Genomic DNA, 24,863 nt, shown 5'->3' with positions numbered 1-24,863 from the left:
ATGGCACTGGGTTCACCACTGACATCAGGTGAACTGCAGGAAGCCCTGAAAAGCATGCCCAATGAAAAGGTTCCAGGTAGTGGTGGATTTCCAGCAGAATTGTGGAAAATTCTGGCACCAGTATTCCACAGAATGTTGCAGAAAATCAGGGAAAATTGCAGACCACCACCAAATATGAATTCTACCAAGATTAGTCTCCTGCTAAAACCAGAAAAAGACCCTGTATTTCCCACCAGCTATTGTCCAATATCCCTTATTAACGTTGACCTTAAAATAATCTGCAAAGCCGTCTCAAAAAGATGAGAGAAGATAACACCTCTCATAACACGTCTGGATCAAACTGGTTTAATAAAAGGTTGACACTCATCAACAAATACACATAGATTGCTTAATTTGACTACTCATGCAGTAAAAACAATTAAACCACAATATTGTCTCTAGATGCAGAAAATGGATTTCATGGAGGTAACTGGGAATTTTTATCTGGAACTTTTACACAAATTTGGTTTTGGGAACTCTTTCATAAACTGGTTAAACATATTATAGCGTTCCCCAACAGCATGTCTCCAGAGGGAGGAGGCAGGTATGCCCACTCTCCCCCTCACTGTTTGCAATTTTAATCAAACCACTAGGAGCAGAACATATGTGGATGATGTGTTACTATTTCTCCAGCATTGGCAAACCACTCTCTCTGAATTGATAAACTCTTTCTCAAGAGTATTTGATAAATTGGTTAAAATCTACAGTTCTCCGATCTATTGCTTGCTCTATAATTCTTCTTATTCTCCATTGTAATCTGGAACCACATGGCACTTTTAAAGAAAGTGGAAGACGATCTGAGTAGATGTAAGTCTCTACCCCTTAAATGATGGTTTCACTGTCACCTGACTGGTTTAGATCTGTGGACTCCCCCATCTCCAACTTCCTTTGGAACCCCCACATATTAGCTTAACCCTTTCATGCATATTGGTCACTACAGTGGACAGCTATTCCACAGCTGTTTTCTTGTATTGGTTTCAGTGTTGATGATATACTTGCACATAAACCACTACATTGGACACTGATGTGTTACTCCACACACATCAGTTGTCCACCTAAGTGGACATGTAAAAAAAAAAAAAAAACTCTTTGAAAAGTATATGTTTAAAAAAAATGGAGTTCAAAAATCATTTTTTCATGCCTACAGAAGAATAAAAATACTTAAGAAAAAAAAATCCAGATTGAGGTTGTCATAATTCATGCATGAAAGGGTTAAATAGACTACAGCGGACCAAGGATAGAGGAACACTATATGTGCCTAACTTTCACCACTACTTCTTAGCCAACAGGCTACAATACATCTCAAGATGGTTAAAACATAGCCTCTTAAATGAGCAAGCAAGAAGGTCCTGAGTTCAATTCCACCATCAGGCCGGGATCTTTCTGTGTGGACTTTGCATGTTCTCCCCGTGTTTGCGTGGGTTCCCTCCGGGTACTCCGGCTTCCTCCTTCGGGTACTCCAGCTTCCTCCCACCATCCAAAGACATGCAGTTTGTAGGGATAGGTCAATTGATTAATCCAAATTGCCCATAGGAGTGAATGTGAGCACGAATGGTTGTCTGTCTCTGTGTGTTAGCCCTGCAACAGACTGGCGACCTGTCCAGGGTGTACCCCGCTTCTTGCCCTATGACAGCAATTTGCCATTAGACCACGTAATCTGACTGAAGGATGAAGCGATCTATTTTCATACAAGCAAAGATGACAAAATGTAGAATTATTTTTTCGTGTCAGGCACACCTTCATTCTTTGCCCTTTCATCTTTTGTGACACCTTGTACTGGGTGGGTGGAAGAGCGTGGCAGAGGTTGTGTTTACACAGATAAAATGCAGTACAGTGCAGTTTTGGTAGCAGGTTTGGCATGGCATTATGCGGGAGCACCTCCTCTTATCATGAATGCAGGCACGCTCTTTTTCTAGCTTTAATTGATGCCAGATACGGACCATGAATTGTTCAGAATGCCAAAAGCTTGACAAAGGTCTTAGAACATGGCATGGCTTTTAATGAGCTGTTGCCAGAGCATGCTTGTTGCTTCTCTTTTATGTATGAATTATAAATTTAAGGTCACCAAGGCACAGCACTAAAAAAAAAAAATCACATTGAATGGCAGCTCTGGTAAATGACAAGTAATTGTAAATCATTCTGTTGAACACAGCTAAGGTGACAGGTGCTGTAAATTTGTTCAGAGAGTTACCAGTTTCATAATAAATTCACTGATTAATTGGTAAATTGTGAGCTTTTTGCTTTAGTTGACTGAATCACTGGAGCCCCAACATGGCAGCAAGACTTACATATGAAATCTGAAATGTAAACTTTGTGTGCAAACAACTATAGTGTACTCTAGTCTGACTCTAACTCACACAATTTAAATTATTATTAGTAAGACAGATGCTCAAGTGCAAGTACACATGAGTACACATAATCTCCACTGACTGCATTTCACACTCAGCATCATGACCCTATGTCACTCCTGGCGACCATGAATTTTCATATCCAAATGAAACAGATACAGTATGGACTGAAACATGGTTTGAAAAAAATCTAAATATATTGGTCTGATCCAGGATTCAAAAGAAGAAAAATGATCCACTGAAGAATCACAGTAATAGTCACATTTTCTCTTGTATTGGTGGCTTCTCCACATTGTGGGCTTATTGCTGATGCAGTTTGGGACCTCTTTCCCCCGTAAGACTGAAGTGGAGCTCCGGATCAGAACATACTTGATCTGAAGGATCATCTTTATCCTATGACAAAATATTTCTTCTGGTGGAAGTTTCATTTTCCAAGATGACAGAGGGCATCCACGGGGCACAAGGAGTCAATGAACGGTTTGGTGACTATGTAAATGAGATTAATAGTTGTTCGACTCCACCTTGTTGAACAACTTTGGGAGATTTTGGACAAACATGTTAAACAGCTTTCTTCTCTACTGTCATCTAAAACCAAATGAGAGAATCTCTTTTGGAAAACCAGTATTTCTTCTGACCAATAAAAGTCCAGAGACTTGGAACTGTTCTCTGACACGTGGCATGCCTTACAAAGACACTTTATTCTGATTTTCCGACTTTCCCTTTAAATTGCCACTGGTCCTTCACATAAAGCCAGATGTTGGAACTGCACAGAAGTAATCCTGGAACAGCTTGAACTCCTTTTTCTTTTTCTTTTTTTTTTTTTTGCCACTGCTAGCTCAGAACACCAGGCACTGAAAACACCCAGCTGGAAATGGCTTGACAGCAATTGGAAGTGGGCCATTTTTCCAGCTATTAGATTTGCTAGGATTTTGAATGTTAGTATGGTAGTATATGACTCTTAATGACTTAGCTTAATGGCTTAGCTGATAGACCCAGTGCTAATAACAACTACTTTGTCCTCGTGTTTTTCTAATAATAGCACTGTGGATATTACCCAGACAGTAATAGTATTAACTTGTACTCCGCTGGTTGTTATTTGTGATTCAGGACTTAAATCAGAAGACTTTGGTGTTTGGTCAGTGTGGTATTTATCCCACCCCTCCATGTTCACTGTGATTAGAGTGTTGGTGGAATAAAGTATATGGTACTATCACTGCAAACCATTAAAAACATGTGCTGGCCTCAGGAAAAAACAAAGGACACACCACTTTAATGGATAAAATTAGAAGGACTTATTTTTCCTTCTTGAAATTGGACTGCAGAATCACCATTTCACAATGTCCATCTCTGCTGAAACCTTGCTGACAAGCAGCTAAAGCACTCAGCCTGAACGTCTGTGCATGAGGGGAAAACAGCAGAGGATTCCCCAACAGTCTGTCTCCCTCTGAAAATAAAATGTGGCATGGCTACAGCTGGAAGGCTGAGTGAGGCAGCCAGTCAGCCAGAAAGGAACCATGAAACCAAGCAGCCTGCCAGCGGTTCAATCATAAGCCATATCCTGTCGATCATGCAGTTAACGAGTTTGCTTTGAAAAGCAAACAAGCCAAATGCTAAATTTAAACAAGCTGGGAATGCACAGGAATGGTGACACTATAACTAATGCTGCAGAGAAATTGGTGGTTGGGTACATTAGGCATGGATGGGACTGCCATATTTCAGCTCGTAGTTCTCACCTGCAGTTCCAACTGCCAAGGGCTGAAGCAGGATTCAAGTGCATGTTAATCTGCTTCAATATCACAAATGAACAAACACAGTGTAGGGGTATGGATACTAATACTTTAGCAATATCATCTCATGACCCATTTTATGATCCCATAATCTGTTTTTATTCATTTTTATAAACTGGCTCTAGTAAAACCCCTATTAAATATTCAGATTTGATGAAGATCTACCACTTCAAATCGTACCCTATTAAGTCTATACCTGATGATGTATAAACAGTCTAATGTTTATTGCAATCCACATCTAAAAACAAAGACAATTTGGCAAGGCCGACTTTACGATTGATCCTGATACTGGGCCATGTTTTGTCACAGTTCCTCTGGTATTTCTTCCTATTCTTGGATGCAGAGATGCAGTTCACCAGCTCTCATTTTCTCGACCCTGGTTCCCCAGTAGTGTGCTTTAGAACAACTCCAAAACTAAATTCACAGAAGACCAAATTTATCAAAACTGCTCTTTAGTACAGTGGCACCAACAACTCATAACAGGCAAGTTCTCTTGTTTTTCTGTGGGGAAAACCTGTTCACCTGAAGGCTCACATCAGGTTTTCACATCAGCCCTCACTGTGCAACTCTGGAAAAAAGGTCAAAACTAAGTGCTTGATGCCACTTTTCACTCACTTGCCTATACAGTTAAGCTCTTTGCTGGTGTTCACTCTGGGAAAAATACAATATCTCACCCAGAAGGGCCAGAACTGTAAAACGACTTATGCATGATGGACAAGTGGCATTTAATACAAGAGTAAAATGTACGTCATGAGATTTTAAGTTCCAGATCTTCAGCGGTTTCTTGTGTTCTTATCTGTTCGATCAATACGCTTATACAACAGCAAGCTTCCTTATTTCTTTTTAGTGGAATACTGTGTGTGGGTGTATCACACAGATACTTCCTCTGACCTGCTGGCCTCTGCAGTGAAGCTGTGGTATTGTAACCACAAGATGGTGCAGCAAACAGTTCTAAGCAACAGGTCAGAACTACAGCATTCGTTGTACTGCTTAAAAAGAGATTTCTTTCCAGAACAAGTGTAATCTCACACACTCAAAAAACAAATCTGAAGATTTTGCAGTAGGTTTGAGGAATGCAGCTCTTTCCCTGCCAAAGTATTTACCGCATAGCATGTGTACACATAAATATACTTGCCCTGGAAATTGCAGTTTGTTGTGCTCCTATAGTAGCTGTTGTGTCAACTGGCTCACAGTGTGAACAGCCACATACACACTGGAGACCAGGTTTGGCTTTGATTTAAGAGAATTAATTCACATGATTTACAACCTTTCTGCAGGAGCCCTCACTATATTGATTTTTATAACTCCAGGGGTGAAGCTTGATAAAATGTTACTTTCATTTCATGGGTGGAAACAGAAAAGGAAGAAGGATGCTTGTGGAGGTAAAGAGAGGATTGCAGCTATTACACCTGCAGGCAGGCTGAACACTGAGGGCTTTTCTGTCACAGCAAAAGAACCTTCATCCTTCACACGTACACCCCCACACTTTGCTCGAGCTCCTGAGAAGGTTTTGAGCAAGACTTAAAACTGCAACAACGTGGGCATGACACAAAAGTCTTTCTGAAGCTTGAACCCCTATAAAACATCCATAACAATCAAAACCTCCACGGATCATTCCTTCGTGTTAAATACCATTGAGGATAAACCAAAATAAGTAGCTATAGTAAACTACTCAGCTACCACATGAAATCCAACATGACTGCCTGACATTGAGTAGGCCCGTAAATAGGTCATGATGCAAAACCTGATCTTACACCTCAAAGCATGGACTATGCAAAACCCAAAGAAATCATGTAGTAGGCAGCACAGAGAAGATAGCTGCAAGGCTTCTGCCTGGAGATGCACTGATTGCAATTTTTTTAAAGTGCTGAACCAGGTGACCCTGAATCCTCCCTTAGTTATGCTGCAACAGACCTAGGCTGATGCACATGATGTGCTGAGTATTTCTTCTTCACTCACCTCTTTTTACTCTGTGTTTATGCACCACTCTAAATTTAATCATTACTTTAAACTCGGGCTCTCATCCACAGTGTGTCTTTGGTCCTGTCTTCCTCCCCTCACCCACAGCCCACTGTGGCAGATGGCTGCCCCTCTCTGAGCCTGGTTCATCCGGAGGTTTCTTTCCTACTAAAACAGGGTTTTTCCTTCCCACTGTCCCGAAATGGTTGCTCATAGGGAGTCATCTGATTATTGGAATTGTCTCTCTGTTATTGTATTGAACTGAAGAACATTCTCGTGGCTGATTCTAATTTTACTCACATGAAAAATAAGTAAAGTAAAAATTTAAAGTATTATTAAATTTTTATAAATATTACATTGAAAGCACAGTGGCATGGTGGTTAACACTTTTGCCTGACTGCATGGGATGGAGTGTGGAGTTTATATGTTCTCTCCATGTTTGCACGGGTCCTCTCCTGACTGCGGCTTCCTCCCACAGTCCAAAGATGTTCATTTCATGACTTCAAAGATTTCATGAGGCTAGGTTAATTGGTGGCTCTAATACACATAGGTGTGGATGCTTGTCTGTCTTTCTTTGTGTGCTGATAATAAGGATTCTGACTTGTGGCTGGCTCTTAATGCTGGACAGCTTTAGCTTTAGCCAGTTTACCTTTGCTAGCCTTTTTAAAACTTTCATGCTTAGCTGGGCGAGGGGGATGATTAGATTATTTGACTTGCTGTTATAAATGTTTTTACGTTGTCGTGCTCGTCCCCCGCAGTTTACTGGCAAACTTTGTGTCTTCACTCCAGCGAAGAGCTTCGACGCTAACGACATGCTAGCGTGTGGGGGTGAGTTTGCACCACTCTCCGCCTGCGCCACTGTGTCCATTTTGTGCCTACATGAAATGGACAGGCTCATTATCAGGCACGATCAGAGGCTCGTCTGAGCCAAGCACAGCGGAAATAAGGCTAAAGGTTGGTCATCTCTCCACCACATGGTAAGTCAGAGTGAGATCCAGAGGCCAAGTCAATATCTTGAACACTGTTCCTCAAAACATTTCCTGAACAGGTTTCTACTCTATGATAGGTCCTTTATCCTGATGAATTGAGGCACCGTTATTAGGGACTGCTGTTACTGTTAATGGTGTATGTGATAATATGTCACACAGCAAATACGAAGCTAAAGCCCATTTAGGTAGCCATTAGGTAGCCCTCTTCCATTTCTCCACACTCAGGTTTTGATGCATTGTAGAAGCTTTAGATGGTTCACCATGGGTATGGGCACTCTAAGGCTACACTAACCTATTTGCAGTGAGTTGATTCACTGTTATGACATCTTTCTATCATTAAATTTTTTTCTGTAGTAATTCAATTTCATTGTGCTGAATATAAGATACAAAATTGTAATTTAAATACTTCAGCAAGAAAAAACACGAGAAAAAAAACAACAAAAAAACAAAAACTACTTGATATGTGCAGCCCCTCACAGACAATTTTCTTTTCTGGAAGAAGTGCCTGTAGCAATGAAGTCACTTTTATTAACCTGCAAGTGGTATTTTTATCATATGACATTTAATATTTATCTTTTTACCTGACGCAGAGCTACCTGCTGTGGTGACCCCTTGTGAATAAGAGAGCAGCCAAAAGTAGCTTTGCCTGATCTTATTATTTGGTAATATTCAAATATATGGTGTAGATATTACAGAGGAGGCAAATGATGGTTCGACTTTAAATATTTTTTTAAAAGGTTTGCTTTACTTTCTTTGCTTTTACTGTCTCCCAAAAGGCTGAACAAGGCGAGCTGCTAACAGAACTAAAGTTGCAAAATAGTTAGCCGAAAGAAGTGCTGAGTTCATGGTCTGGGGTAAATTTGCAAATGATATGCATTATGTTTCTGTTGGGATACTGAGTTCCCGAGTACTACTTGTAGCTTTACAAGCCCTCATCTGTCCATTGCTCATTTGCACATAACAAGGCTCTAGAGGCAATAAGCACCATTGTGCCATTTGTATTTGCATGGTACTTGACATTTACACACTGGGAAAGCAATTAGGCCAGAACTAGGGCCATTAATACAGTGAACAGACTAGATGTGTTTGCTCTCATAGCTACCTCAATATGCATTCACAAATGAATATGATGCCATCTGCATTTCTATACTAACATTTCCTCTGTGGGTCTCAGAGAGGAATAAAGATGAAATTCACAGTTGAATTCACAGTTCAATGCGCCTACTCTTCTTCTGTTCTCCTTGTATTTTGCTGCTCAGCGATGTAAACATATCTTACACTCACACACACAAAACCTCGTGTACAAAATTTGATTTATCCATTGAGGCCTGAATCTAAACAGCCTCAACTTTACACATGCAATTTCAAGTCTTTTAAAAGATAATAACAAGATAATCCAGACAAGAGCGCTGGAAACAAGATATAAGAGCAGGTTAGCAGTTACTGCCAGTGCCTACCTATGACATGTTCCCACATTCCCAAAGTATTGGAACATTTCTGCTTGGAAAACAGTATTTCAAATCAAATCAAATCAAATCACTTTTATTGCCACATCACATGTGCAGGTACATAGGTACAGCACATGTGAGGGAAATTCTTGTGTGCGAGCTTCACAAGCAACAGAGATTACTTACTTTCTAGTAAGTAATCATGAAAGCTTATTCAAATAAAAAGGAAATATGCAATATTGGGCAACGGTTGAGGATCAGTGTAATCAACAGTGAACTGTTTGTATGTGATACTTTCCAAGAGTTGTAGTTTATCAAATGATTTAGTGGAGGCCAAAGGCAGTAACTAAAACCACACGGAGGCTTTTATTACAGAAGTAATTTAAAGTTGACCAAGTTTTAGTGCAGGGGTGGGCAATTTATCTTCCCAAGGGGCCACATGAGAAACTAGGACTGTTGTGGAGGGCTGCACCAGTAAGCCGAACTCAATTCTGCTCTGTAATATTTCTACTAACAATTAATTGACTTAAGCTTAGCTGACAGCTGTTGGGTTTGAATTTTATGTTGCAGAGTTAAATAAATAATCTTTGGATGCTCAGTAACCTAACCAAATAATTCCATCTGTTTTAGGCTTTTATTTCCTTATACAACAAAATAATATTTTAGAAGTTGCTAATCTGCTGTATTTATGCCAAAACGTTGATGGTTTTGTTAAATAAAGATGAAGGTTTTTAGCTGAATGAACAACTGATAAATGGGGGCAATTCGCACAGGTTGTCTGCACTTGTGTGCACGCTACACTGGTTATATTGACCACAGCAGGGCTTTCCCTGCTGCACACCTTGGAGTTTCCTCATCAACACCAGCCCCCTTCCCCCCTCCTTTTTTTCTCGCTTCAAACCCTCATTCTCTGAACCAATGCACTGCTTCTACTTTTTCCAGCCTGCTGCCTTCCCATTATCTTTCAGATGCACACAATAGCACTCCCTCCAGCATCCTTATCAAACCAACTAACTGCTTGTGTGTTTTTGGTCAGTTAATTTTAGATGTAAGGATTATCTCGGCTGGATAAGGGAGGCAGTGCAAGCCTGGATATAGCTGGATATTGGCCACCGCGGTCGAAAGTCTGCTGTGGAGGAAAAATATAGATGAAGATACTTGTATAAGGAAACATTTTTTTAAGGAAAAGAAGAACGTATTTGAGATTCATGAGGTATACATCTGGAAATTAACAAAGTACATACAGAGGTATATATATATTTTTTTTTATATTTGTGCAGTTATGATCTTGAATTGTTGGAACACTGTTGATATTGTTGTTTGTCAATGTGTATTAACTTCAATAAAAATGTAATTCAACCACTCTCAATATTTTCATTTCATTTCATTTCATTTTTATTTATTTCACACTTGGTACTACAAATCAAACAAAACAACCACATCTTCTGTCAACAAAACACAACAACCATGTGTGAAAAGGAGCAGGAAGAAGAAAATATTCTTATTAAACCCTGCCCCCTATCTACCATCGAACTTATATCACCGGTGGGCACCAAAAATCAGGAACAAACTAATATTGACATTTCTCTCCGGTCGAATCCCAAACCAACATCACATTCATTCGCATTCTTCATACTGAGTTATCGTTTTAAACATATAACACTTTTTAAAACATTGTAAGTTTATACAATTCTTTAAATTATAATGAAGTGAATTCCACAGTCTTATACCCCTAACCGTTGTGCTCATTAATCTTTGTGTAGTCCTGGCTAACTGATGTTTAAAATAAAATTTCCTTCTATTCTCTTCTCCCCTTGAACACATCAAAAATACTCTTTGTAACTTAAAAGGCAAAATATTATTTTTAGCCTTAAACATAATTAATAATGTCCGTAATTTCACTAAATCTCCTAATTTTAATAATTTTGATTCTATAAATAATTTATTTGTATGTTCTCTATATTTAACATTATGAATTATTCGTATAACTTTCTTCTGTAATAGGTTTAAAGGTTTTATGGTATTCTCATATGTATTCCCCCAAACTTCAACACAATAGTTGATATATGAAAAAAACAAAGAAAAATATAAAATACGCATTGTTTTATAATTTAATAAGTCTCTTATACTACCCAAAATATAAATACTTTTGACCATTTTCTTTCTAATATGTTCAATATGAGATTTCCATGTCAAATTCTCATCCACTATTACACCCAAAAAACGAAATTCAGTAACTCTTTCAATCAATTCTTCCTCTATAAACATAATGACTTTATCCTCCTTTACACGATTGCCAAATATCATATATTTCGTTTTTGTCAGATTCAAAGATAATTTATTTACATCAAACCATTTTTTTATTCTTAACATCTCAGAAGTCATAATTTCAACCAAGTCTTTCAAATTCTCTCCAGAGCAATAAAAATTTGTGTCATCTGCAAATAAAATCGAATTTAACCTTTTAGATACGTCACAAATATCATTAATATATAAATTAAAGAGTTTAGGTCCCAAAATAGAACCTTGAGGAACACCACATACAATCTTCAGTCTTTCAGAAGTATTGCCAAAATAATAAACATATTGCAACCTATTCTCTAAATAACTCATTAACCAATTCAATGCTACTCCTCTCACTCCATAGTTATACAATTTAGAAATCAAAATAGAATGTTGTATCGTATCAAAAGCTTTTTTTAAATCAACAAATACTCCCACTGTGTATTTATTATTATGTGTTGCAGATGAAATATCTTCAATAAAAGTCAACAACGCTAATGCCGTTGACCTATTTTTACGAAATCCAAATTGGTTTTCATGTATTAGTTGATATTTTTCAATAAAACTATCAAGTCTTTGTGCAAAGAGTTTTTCTAGCAATTTTGAAAACTGTGATAAAAGAGACACTGGCCTATAATTGTTAAAACTATGCTTATCTCCTGATTTATATAATGGTATTACTTTTGCCACTTTCATTCTGTCAGGGAATACTCCTGACTGTAGCGAAAGATTAAAAATATAACAAAGAGGAGTACTTATACAATCTATTGTCTTTTTAATTATGACCATGTCTATACCATCACAATCAGTAGATTTTTTATTTTTACAATTTTTTACGATTGCTACTATTTCTTTTATGGTAGTATCGGCTAAGAATATGGAATTAACCATTCTATTATCACCTATCCAGGCTTCCTCATCTCCTGGATCATCATTTTTCCTGATTAGATTTGCTAAAGTAGGTCCAACATTTACAAAAAAAGAATTGAATTCGTTTGCTACTTCGGTCTTATCTTTAACAACTTGATTATTATTAATAAAATAATTAGGCCGAACTTTGGGTGTGTTCTTATTACCCAATACCTCTTTAAAAATATTCCAAATGCCCTTAATATTATTTTTGTTTTCCTGAAAAACTTTATTATAGTAATCTTTCTTAGCTTTCCTCAATATTAATACCAACTTATTTTTATATAGTTTATATTTCATTTCCGCATTTTTAGTTCTATATATTATATACTCCCTATATAAATTATTTTTCTTTTTACACGCATTTGCAAGACCCTTAGTTATCCAAGGTTTCCTATTTATATTCTTTTTCTTATGCTTAAATGATATCAATGGACAATGTTTATCATACAAAGCCAAATATATATTTAGAAATACTCCGTATGCAATGTTGACCTCATTAACATAAACCTCCTTCCAGTCCGTTTCCATGAGATCTTGTCTAAACCTATTAATTGCTTCATCATTTCTTAACCTTCTAAAACTCACAAAACTAGCTTCTTTCTTTCTTTTCAGGAAAGAAATTCAGTCAAATTCAATAAAAAAGACTGGTAGATGATCGCTTATATCATTTATGATGAGGCCACTTTCAATATTATTCTCCAAACTATTAATAAAAATATGATCAATTAGTGTTTCTGATTTCTCCGTTATTCTACTCGGCTTTATAATTAAAGGATAAAATCCTTTACCATATAATAGTTCAAAAAAATCTGACGAAGCCTTATCATTTGTCACTTTACAAAGATCAATATTGTAATCACCACACAAACATACAGTCTTATTTCCCTTAACCTTACTCAATAAATTTTCTACTGCTTCTGTAAATAACTCAATCTGTGATCCCGGTTTCCTATATATACACGTTACAATTATATTACTTCTCTTTTCTATATCCAATTCTACTGTCACAGACTCCATTAAATCATCCATAACAACAGACATACATTCAACTTTTTTACATTTCAAATCACAATTAACGAAAAGTGCCACCCCTCCTGCCTTTGTCTTAATTCTATTCACAAAGTACAAATCGTATCCTTCAATACAAAAATTACAACCCTTATTCTCATCTAACCATGTTTCAGACAGAGCAATTATTTGAAACTTGCCTCTCAGACTATACAGAAAATCTTCAATCGAAGCAAAACTTCTATAAAGACTTCTGCAGTTAATATGAATTAAAGAAAATGTATTGGCTATATCAACCTTATCCCTGAATTGCTCCTCTGTAAAATAATCACATGTGACATTAATTGTATTAAGCACATTCCTTTCAGGGTCAATACCTACTTCAAAATCATATGATTTATAATCTGTGTCGTCAAACATAATGCATAAATTATTCTAGCGCTATCTATTACCTCATAAGAAGGAGAAGGAAACAAAAAAAGAGAAAAGAAGGAGAAAAAAAAAAAAAGAAAAAAAACTGAAAAAGGAAAGAAAAGATCCTAAGCAATCTCACATTCATTTATCAACATATTTTAAAGTCCGTTGATCTTGTTATCTTCCATATCCAATTTTACAATTTCCTTTTGTCCTTTTCCTCCCGAAGTAGCATTTGACCTTACCAAAAATAAACTAGTTATAGCCATAATTGGTCGCAACCATTTGTCTATCTTAATCATATTATCACGTATAATTGTCCAATTCCTCAAGTTCCTTAATCGTTACAACCTTGGCTTCTTCTGGTGTTCCATTCAGTTTAATCATCACTTTGCAATTCCTGGTCCAGGTTGCTTGAATCTTTTTCTCCTTCCGTAAAATACGAGCTTGTCTTGCAATATCTGCATTTCTTTTTGTAAGATGTTCATTCAGATATACTCCACTTCCTTTCAAAAGGCTGGACCGTCTCAGCAATTCTACTTTGTGTTTTCGATTAACAAATCTCACTACAATTGCTGGAGGAGCATTTTTGTGCCTTCTAGGAAGAGTATAGCATGCAGATATATTGTTACTATGCAGGGGAAGATTTTTACTCGAAAAGAATTCCACAACCTGCCGTTCCAACGATTGTAGCTCCTCCATCGGGGGCACGTCCTCTCCTCGTTTTGCACCAGTCCCAGATTCGGTAACTCTCGCATATGTTCTGTGTTTAGTTTCCAGACCTGTAATGACCATTTCCTCGAGTCGAGCCTGCTGTTCTAGGTCGTCCACCTTCCTTTCCAAAAAATGGATTGTCTTATCTTTCTCCTTGACCAGATCTTTTAGTTCTTTGATTTGCTCCATCATCGACATTAATATTCCTTGTTGCTTATTTACTTTTTCAATTTCCGACGTCAACGAATTAAGTGAATGCTTAATCTCTTCCAGATCTTCTTCGACTTTCTTCATCTTTGCCATTTTGTCTCTCTTTGATGTCAATTATTAGTACCTTTGTTTGCCCAAACAAAATCTATAGCCAGAATTATTTGGAATTTTTTCTTATCACCAAACATTACGGCACCACCGCAAGGACGCCAATCCGGCTGTAATCACGGCGCTAATGCATTGACGCCGTGCAAACACAGGTTCCCCCCAAAGCTGTGCGCTGTGCAATGAAAGCAATGAAACGTATTACATTAATTACATGTAAATGCTTTTTTGGCAACATCGTGGTTGCACTGCTGGTGAGCTGGGTCCTTTCTGTGTAAGGTTTGCATGCTCTCCGTGTGCCTGGTTTTCTCCAGGTTCTATAGCTTGGTCCCCACAACCCAAAGTTGAGTGTTGTGTTAATTGATGAAACTGGCCATAGGCATTTATGTGACTGCAAATAATTGCCTGTCTCTCTATGATAGCCCTCCCACCTGACTGGTGACCTGTCTTGGGTGTTCCCTGCTGTAAGGCAGCTAGGACAGGCCTCGAGATGACTGGATAGCAGTGATGGGAATAACGGCGTTACAAGTAATGGTAACGAATGAGCTAACTAATTACTATTTATATCGTTACAATGCTGTTACCGTTACTAACAAGAAAATGCGGTGCGGTCGCGTTACTATCTTTCAACAAAGAAGCTGTGTTCAGCTTACAGCATCTTATATCATTTGCACGGAAGCAGACGTAAGTAATCTGGGCGCTACAGCTTTAAGCAGCTGTGCGCGCTCCCGCGGACGGCAATCACTTTTTGGCACAACACCTGGAGCTAAGGGGCAAAACAATCGCATGCGTGCTGCTGTTTGACTGAGGAAGAATAAAGTAGTTGTGCCAATCACATGACCACTGTAAGATGACAAAGGTGATATATACCAGTTTTTAAATTGTGTTGATAGGCCACGAAAAACCAGAGTCATGATAAACAATATATAAATTTTTCCTGAATAGTTTCATCACGTTTACTGTCTAAGGACAGCGCTAGCAAGCACTCTCTGCTCATGACCAAAAAAACAAAACAAAAACCAGCCCGTTCATTTTGGTGGAGAAATGCACAATATCGACCAATCAAAAAATGATATGGCAACATGACATTTGGCTGTTTAGGAAGAGGGGAAAGTTTTAGGAGTGACAGCGAGAGAGAGAGAGAGAGAGCAGAAAAAGAGAGAGAGCAGTATATACCTTTGTGAACAGACAAATGCATTTTTCTAGAAGAAAAACAATCCAACATGGTAACTGGTCATGTTGTCTGCAGCATGAGACAGGAAGTAGGGAACAATGCATATACAGTGTAACCAATAGCTATACAGTTGGAGTTAGAGAAAGCTTTGGTCTTTGAGGGAGCACTTCAAAAATCTGAGAAGGGAGAAATGTTCTGCTGGCGTAATTCATGTCAGTTGAAGTGACTACCAAAAAGTAAAAAATAATGCTGGAGCAAAGTAAAAGTTCATCAACAAATATGCTGGTATGAGATAATCAGCAGAGTGACTGTGGACAAAAGTTAGGTTGTAAAGTATGATTGAATGCTAATCTAAATAGCTGCTAGCCAAGAAGCTAACAAATGAGCCCCTTAAAATGCAGAAGCTGAAGCAAATTAGCTAATGCAAGCACAATTTCTGACTCTGTGCTCCTGTAATCCAGTGTGCTATTGAAGGAAAGCTTGCAGGGATCTCATTGCATTTTATTCACTCATAAATATGTGTGAGGTAAACCAGTGATGCAGAAAACAGCTGCTCTTAATTGCCTTAAATGAACAGTGGTTAAGGGAGAGATGTGACGCTAACAGACCTTAAGCTGTTGTTATAAAAAGAGATGAAGGACAAATTAGTGTTGTTTATTTGAGACTTATTGTTCAGAGAGTAAATCCAAAGATACTGTGGCAAGTGTCCTTATTTGGACTGGGTAACCCCCTGCTACGCCAAGAAAACTCTCCTATGCGCTGCCACAGTGCAAGCTGCGCTCCATAGAGCACAATGAACTGACACGATCCTGCAAAGAAGGAAAATGTCTGACAAAAAGAATCAAATCTGTGCAATATCATAACGAGCCAAGAGCATAAAGTCATTAATAACAGCAATGTTAAATGGCTGAAGGACCAGTCGATCTGTTCTTATCTTGCATTGGCCCCTACCAGCAGTTCACCAGTTTAGCTTTGACACCTACCTCCAACCTTGTTGTTCATTAATGCATGAAGCAGCTCTCCCTCCAGCCCCTACAACCACTTTCTTTCCTGACACTGCCACTGCATTAAAGGTGGGTGAAACGCTTTAAAAAAAAAAAAAGAGCCCAACACCCCCCTTCCCCACAAAACCAGCCCCACACCTCAGCTCTGAGACTTACTCTCTTCCAGAGGCAAGATCATGTGAGTCATCATCACAGTATATGTAGATATTTGGGAATATGAAAATAATAACGTTGCCAACGTATTAAGTTTTTTGGGGGGTGTTTTTAAATGTAATCCAGTTTGTTAAATTACATCATAGGAACTTTAGATAAGCATGGTTTATAACAAATAACATCAGAGATCATTTTCAGTCTTGGCAGGTTTGCAGACACCATCAACAAAACTGTTAACTCAAAGCCATCTGCTGGCTTATGGGGTTACATATACACTAAACAAACACACGTGCACACTTGCAGACACATGTGAACTCATACACATTGGGTGTTATAATGTTGTTTGTATCTTCTTCATCATGCATATTGATTTTAACTTTTTACACCCTAGAAGGTTTATTCATGCATCTTGCTATAGCTGGCAAGGAAATGCAATAAGTTCAAGTGTTTTAACAGGCAGTCTGAAAGCCACCTTTGTCCATCCATACATCCATCCATTTTCTGCCGCTTTGCAGGCTGCAGTGATAGCAATCTATCCCAAGAAGCCAAGCCCTCCATCTCCCTGCCCATCTCTTCCAGGGAACACTGAGGAGTTCTGCAGCCAGCCAAGAACCAACCTAGTCTGATGCTCAATCCAACTTAACTGGCTCCTTTTGATGTGGAGGAGTAAGAGTCCCTCCTGAATGATCAAACTCCTCACCCTGTCGTCAAGGGAAAGCTCATTTACAGCACTTGTATTTGCAGTCTCACTCTGTCACTACCCAGAGCTTATGGTCATAGATCAGAGCATGAACACAGACTGACTGGTAAATCATCAGTTTTGCTTCCATGCTCAGCTCTCTTTTCACCACAACAGACCGATACAGCGTCCGTATCACTGCAGATGGCTGCCCCTCCCTGAGGTTGTTTCTGCTGAACATTTCTTCCAGTTAAAAGGGAGTTTTTCCTTGCCACTGTCGCCAAGTGCTTGCTAATAGTGGTCTGATTGTTGGCATTTTCTCTGTATTATTGTAGAGTTTTTACCTTACAATATAAAAAGCCTTGAGGCAGACTGCTGTTGGGATTTGGCTATTTCAACAATTATTCCAGGATGAGCTTGTCAATATATAGATATAAACATAGATATAGATATAAAATATGAAATTCTGCACTCATGACATGCCATGTCTTTGGTGTTAGCAAAATGGCAGAAAATTTGAGCATATCTGTATAAAAAAAACACAAGGTTTGATTATCTCATTAGCAAAGTTGTCAGGAAAATATAAAATACATAAATCTAACGGTGCCTTCAGTGTTCTTGAAGGACCAACTTCAGTTAATCCCATGCAAGCTGCTGTTCTCTTATTCTGCCTACACACAACCACCATTCACCTTCATTTTCATATTGATGTAAAGTGAAGGAGCCCTCACATCAAGCTCATCGGAGCTTTCATACATTCTGAATTGGGCACTACAGGAAATAGATGCCCTCAGTCTTCTGTGTTCATGCAGCTGATGACACAGCTTTTAACAAGTGAAGCTAAAGCTCCTGCACTGCTCCACTTTGGCCCTCTCAAGGATTCCATTTCTAAAAGGAACACTCAAGTAATGTGGCAAGTCATTTTGACAATCATGAAAGGTAGCACTAACAAGTGCAGGCTGCTGATAAAGGAAGGCTGCAGTGAGAGACTCTAGTGAAGTGAGGGGATGGGGAACTAGTTCCAAAGAAAACCAGCCAACCATGAAATGCCGAACCTTTACACTTGAGAGATGGCAACAGACTGTATTAGCAAGACTGAAACATGACAACAAAATCAGGAGTTGCATTCTGCGGCACCACAATTTCATCATGTATAACAAAAAAAACTATATAATCCAACACTCCCTTGTTTGCTTTTAGGGATTTAGTATGCTAGTCCCTGCAGAATAATTAATGATTTATGTTTTATCTCATTTGAATGTGTCTGTTTTTGCACCAGGAGCTCTATTACAGTCATCTGGAGACTTTCAGCAATCCTGTTTCTGCTATCTTCCACCAGTACAACAAGTTGGGAGAATTGCTCTGCTGTTATTACATTTCGAAAGTATCCCTGATCCAGGGAGGAGCCTGGAGGAGAAATTAGCCAGGAGTTTATTGGCTCAGATACAAAAGGAGCAGATTGAAAAGGGGGTGAGATGATTGAACTCTTCTTTATTCCATGGTGTGTCCTTTGTGCCAGGCTGTGCAGTCACTTTGATGTTATCTCTGTCATTTGAGCTCCATACTGCGCCTTGGGTGCCTCACACAAAAGAATATGATGCACCACCAGAGGCCATGAATGGGCTTCCCATCTATTTTCTGCAAGAGGGGAACTCTCCTTTTGAGCCGCCTCGAGTGTCACTCATTATCAAAGTATATCATTGCGGTAAAAGCCTCAGAAATGCATTTAATATGTAAAAGAATACTGTACAACTGGCCAAGTGAATACTGATTAATTAAACTAACCTCGCTTCAGGGAACTTACTAAAGAACACTTTTTTCCAATAACAACAGCTTGTTTTTCACTGTTGTTCAGTGTCCTGTGTTTGTCTCCAATCAGCATGTTTTTGTGCATTATCATAACCATCAAAGAAGCTTCTGAAAATGTGAGTGCACTAAAATCAAATACGCCTAATCGGTAGGAAAAGGTCGACTGTCAGATTGTCGCTTGTGAAGGAACACCGTGATAATGGGAGGAACGCTGCACCTTTCTTTCAAAAGGAGAAGAGCAGCGGCAGAAAGGAGGGGGTGGTGAAGATGGAGGAGGATGAAGAACATCTTACTGAGCTGCCATTAGTGGTCTAATTCACACACTAAGAATCAAAAAGAGACCTTTGAGTGGGTGGTTGGATTGTTGAGGGCCGATCAGAACCTCCATTAGCACAGAAATAAGCTGCAAATGGAACAGAGGAGCTGCGTGAAAAAAAGAGAAGGGCCAACGGTGTTGAAGGAACACAGTGCTCCGGCCAGGCAGAGCCAGACCCACTTCACAGCACTTCTGCTCAGCTAAACATGTCAAGAAGCTGAAAAATAAAATACCAACCACACAGAGGGACGAGAAACTCAAAGCTAATTCGCATTCTTCTTACAGGTTCTTATTACTGTAGGTTAGAATCCCAAGCACTGACAAACTGCATCTATATTACAGTGAAGCTTTGTTTATTGAGCTGTGAAAAAAGTGTCACAGCTCCTCCATGACTGAACTAAAATTGGTTGCTATCTCCTTTAAGGATGTCTCCTTGAGAAGCAATGGACTACTCCAAGCTTTCCTGCTGAACTTGGATCACTGCTTTGATGACTGCCATTGTGTCAAAACATACACAGCTTGATTTGCAAAGTTCTAAATATGCTGATTAGTGAGTGAGGAGTCAGTGAAGACTGTGTTGGTCTTACCAAAAAAACTGCCGTGAGCAGAGACTCGATGGCACGCTAGCATGTATCGAAGTCTGGTCATTAGTGGCAAATGTCCTCTTTCACACTTTTCACTAAATTACAACAGAACTCTATGCTGAGAATCTCACCCTCAGGGGCAAATTTATGAATCGCAGTTTCAGTGTTATACTCTAGACTTGATTTGAGTCACTGTCAGAGGATATGGTGGATGAGCAAGACTGGATGCACCGCTTTAAGGTTTGGAAACTGAACGGCTCCGACTCAGAAACCTGATGACGCAGAAAAATACCAGCGATGATTCTTGGGAGGAAAGTTGTTAGTTTGTTGCATATTAGTGTTTGAGGTCTATGGTGAAATGGCAACTTCACATGTGCAAGTTATGAGAAGAGGACTTTCAAAGGACTATACAGAACAGCAAGAGCACTGGAAGAAGTTAAGCACTGCAAAAGAGTTGGTCAGATTGAAATTGGTACAGGTTTTGAATTTCCTGGATGGATTTCTGGAATGTTTTTGAGCACATCTCATGTATTCTTATATTTACACAACTGCTGTGCTCAAAGTCTACTTTTATGCCGGTTTAATGCAATATCATTCTGTGAACTGGAGCACATGCAAAAGAATTGAAAATGTATAAATGTGCAATCTGTGTAAGTATATGGTGAAAAAAAACATCTCAATAAGAACAAGTGTCTTAATTAAAGTATGTGTTTACACGAGAAAAGGGCTGCCTGCATTTAACGAATTGTGGAATCGTGTCTTTTTGTGTGTTCTGATAGTTAGCACGGTTTCATTTATAATCCCTACTGTGCAATTCTATAACAAGAGCCACAGGATTCTAGGTCAATCCTCTCAAATGAATTTCATTTTTTGGCCTAAGTCAAGCAGTGATTAAGCAGACGGGAATCCTACTATATACTTGAAGAATGCTCGTGCATGGTACAGTAAGAGAAGTAGCCTCTGTAAACCTCTACGGTAATGAATGAGGGGAAAAAAAGGCAATTCCCGGTCTGTGCTCTGAGCATTAGGAACATGTGCACAGCAGGAGGTGACGAGACAATGATTCTGATGGATATCCCTGTCCAGCAGAGAGTCACTCCTCCCAATGTTCTTTCTGCTGATTGATTTGAGTGACTGGGAGAGGACAGAGCGGACTGGGTGAGGTCTTATCACTCCCTTGGCTGCCTAACCTGCCGGGCCCATGTTGTTTTGAAGAGAGGCCGTCAATAATAGTGGGTGACTGTGTAGTGAAAAACAATGGCTGCTCTTCAGATGTCCTCACTCTAATAAATAACGCTGTAGCTATGAATGTTGAATATGTAGCATAGGTTTATGAATGCCGTGCTAAACATTTCAATGTGCCACATGACAAAATATATCCTGTAATTTAGCATTTTAGACCGACAGAGGTAAAAAAGATAAACACTTTGTTTTTTGGGGGTTTTTATCCTGAGCATCCTGACCGTTGTCATCAGATGTCAATTCATATAGACTGACAAGTCGCAAGGCATTTAAGCTGATGAATAAAAATTGGACTGCATAAATTTCTGCTTAATGGGATCCCTGAGCTTCACGGAAATGCAATTATCCTGTTGCAAATGTGGTATTGCAAATATTGGAGACATGGTCAAAGCCCCCTTACTGAAAATGGAGTCTGCCTTAATGTCAAAACTGATGATTTTATATGCATACAGCTGTACACAGGTACAAAACATAAACAGATGCCACACATAGAAACATTTTCAGCATTATGCTTCATTTTGTGTTATGCAGGAACAAAACAGGTGTCTTACTGAAAGCCGTGCAGAATAGAATAGAATAGAATAGAATAGAATAGAATAGAATGCTCACTGATGTGTACAGGTGGCCCTCCCCGTTCATTGCGATGTATAACCCTGTCTTCACGGATTGAATGGCGACAACTCTGAGGCCCACAGGAATAAGGTTGAACAAAGCTGGGGAACACACACGTAAAACAAGCAAACACAAACATTCATCAAAATCTCACCAAAAAATATTGAAACAGACAAACCAAACATTAAGTAAACTTTAACTAGATGGGGGTAAAACATTTAAGTAACAATCCATCATCTAAACACAAGATGTCTATCTTTAAGGCGTTGCAAACTATGGATAATACAACTGCTGACTGCTGCATTTAGGTAATCTCAGAAGATGAATTGCAGCACAGCTGGTGGACGTGACTAGCCTAGCGCAGCCTTGGCCACTCAGTGCTACCTGAGAAGCAGTTGTAATTGGGGCCACCGCTAGTGCGAGGCTGATTTAATAACACCCTTGTTGTTGTAGCAGACTCGTGGTAGGTAATGGGTATTGTTTGTATGGGGGAGAAACAAGAGGACTGGCCTGGCTGGGACATTAGGTGTGTATTTGGGAGACATGCACTAAAGGGATGCAATGAACTCAGCTGACCCTGCAAGCAACTGGAAAGGGCAGGCTTGCATCCTAGAAGAAAATCTGAGAGAACTAAATGCAGAACCACTCATTTCCTTTCCTTTTTGATGGCTTGCGGTCAGTTTCAACTGCCGACACCTAATTTGATCCTGGAGTTAAAATGACACGCTATCTATAATGCTTACCGTTTCAATAAGTCCCTTCAGCCTACCGCATGTGACATGTGCCACATCTCTTCCTGCTGACAGGAGTAAGTGACACAATGCAGAGTGTCAGGCTAGCATTAGCACCAAGCACTGGAATCAAATTAACCACCTAGCCTGAAGTGTTAGAGGAGCAGTGCCAGAACAAGCTAATAATACCTTTTTCTCTCTGTTGAGCCTACTGTTTCCTGGTCCACTTTGCCTCTCGGGAAAAGGACCAAACTGTGTGATCCCATGGCTCCATTTAAGAGCCATTTTTGCTCCAAAGATCAAAAATACTGACCAGACATTAGCAGAGGGTGACTGCTTGGTTAATTTTTTTGTATAAGAAGAATAAATATGGAGCAGGAAACAAGCCAGACATAAAATTGTGCTCAAGAAACCTACACAGGGTAAACTTTTCTATAACCTCTGCTAGTATTTCTTTAGATTATTCCAGACACCTGTTAAAAATCTGATCTACAAGTCCAAGAGATATTTCAAGGTACTCACAGGAATTACTGCTGTCATCCTTGGTCCCATCAAGAGAGCCATCGGGGTTCATTTGCAAGTAGTATCCCTGCCTGCAATATAACCTGGTCACTATACCCTTGAGCTGGGGATCTGAAGGAAAGGGGGGGGGGGGGGGGGGGGGGGGGGGAAGAGAAAGAACAGAGAATAGTTAGAATAAACTTCAAGAATGCAACTTTTTTGATTTAATACACATCAAAAAGAAAATTGTTTTCACGGGGACTTTATGGCAAAACACCGAGACACACACAAAGTATTGCAGCTGGTGGTTTTTCACAAGCAAATCCCCAAGCCACCTTTCTGGCACATAAGCCCCATCCTGCTCAGAGATAGTCCATCCAATTATAGGTAGCAGAATTAATCTGTGGTTGCCTGACTCCCATAATGAACCCAATAGCACCCTCTCTGGGTTCTTCGTATGTAGGATGTGAGAGTGTCTGCGTGCCGTCCCTTCTAGCTGCCCCGACAGGGGAATTAGCCGCATATCTACTGTAAATAAATCACTGCTGTTTAATTGCCCAGAGCCGCTGCAGCTCAGCGAGTCGTATTGTAATTTAGTTGGCATTTTGCCAGTTTGCAATAACATGACAAAAAGTGAAAGTGAAATGTAAAAAGTAAAAAGCAGTACAACACAGAAAAGGACACATTTTAATAAACCTGCGTGCGGGTGCACACTGGGACATCTCTGGAAAAAAATATTGCTTGCTCTCAAGCTGTGCTGTGATATTTCTTCATCTGTGTGCTTTTGTGTACCTGCGCGTCTGAGGTCATATACTATCAACATTAGACTTATTGTAGAGACAGCCATCACACCAAATTTCATTCTAAGAAAACCTTAGGGAGGTGAAGAATCAACTTCACCTGAGTCCTTGCATGCTACTCGGTGTGTGTGTTGGTGTGTGAGTACAGTTATGTGGAAGAGATATAGAAAGAAACAAAGAGAGGCCGCAGAGGAGAGCTCCAGAGGTCTTGCTGAGGGCAGCATCGGGCTTTTCCCCCCCGTTACTGTGCGGCTCGGGGCATTCTCCTCTGAAATGGTTCTTTCAGTTGATGGCATTAGCCAGCTCTGAGACCTTTCCCCGCTCCCTGAAAGGGAGAGAGAATGCCTCTCTGCTGGCAGATGGGAGCAGCGGCGCTATGGCATTCATCTGCACTGCTTTGTTGCTTCAGCAGAACAATGAAAAGGTGGCTAAAGCAGAATCTGACTGTCAGAGTGCCTCCGCTGTGTGCGATTCAGGCTGACAGGATGGTGACAGCATCTATCTGGTTCGCAATAATGCTAAGCTCAGTCAAAATCATTGCAGGCATTTAGCCAGAGACAGATGTCACTGTGAAGAGATCATCGTCCCTGGTCTTCTTTTTCATTGAACTTACAATACATGTGACGCGTTCTAAAAGCATTGTTAGAGTGAAGGTTGGTTTGAGACCTCTTTTGTGCCAGTAAAATGACAAAAAAAGAAGAAAAAAAATTCAAAAATGTAACAAATAAAATTCAGTTTTTGTCAAAATGTTTGGTTTATAGATTTCTGCTTAATACTTGTATATTTTTAAAGGAAAATGGAAAGATTAAAATTTAAAGAATGGCTTTTTTAAAAAGCATATTAAAAAAATTTCTCATTATTTGTCCAAACCTAATACTTGAACTTGATCTTGGATTTTTAATATCATTCTTTTTTAGCATAATCTTTCAGCTTGTCTTTTTGCTATTGCCCCCTTCCATGAGCACCATTGGTTTGAGGATTATCGACAGCACTCGTGTTATCGTCTTTTTTGTTTTTCCTTATAAGCATATAGCATTTTTCT

At 39.3% G+C, this 24,863-nt stretch overlaps 1 protein-coding gene across 2 annotated transcripts in view; it reads right to left on the bottom strand.

Annotated features, from left to right (window-relative positions):
- fgf14 (fibroblast growth factor 14) overlaps window positions 1-24,863 on the bottom strand; it is a 117,243-nt gene that overhangs the window by 14,754 nt on the left and 77,626 nt on the right. For both annotated transcript variants that reach the window (XM_085435655.1, XM_085435656.1), the window contains exons 2-3: window positions 23,043-23,153; window positions 21,787-21,890 (exon numbers count right to left, since the gene is read on the bottom strand). In XM_085435655.1, coding sequence (XP_085291781.1) covers window positions 21,787-21,890; window positions 23,043-23,153 — 215 coding nt within the window. The remainder of the gene's footprint in view (window positions 1-21,786; window positions 21,891-23,042; window positions 23,154-24,863) is intronic.

This window comes from Copadichromis virginalis, linkage group LG16 (genome assembly GCF_057382275.1).
Source record: "Copadichromis virginalis isolate Kocher_CV1m ecotype Utaka linkage group LG16, C_Virginalis_male_GT1.1, whole genome shotgun sequence".
NCBI lineage: Eukaryota > Metazoa > Chordata > Actinopteri > Cichliformes > Cichlidae > Copadichromis > Copadichromis virginalis.
The sequence above is the reverse complement of the archived record's forward strand: the minus strand, read 5'-3'. Positions and strand labels throughout refer to the sequence as shown.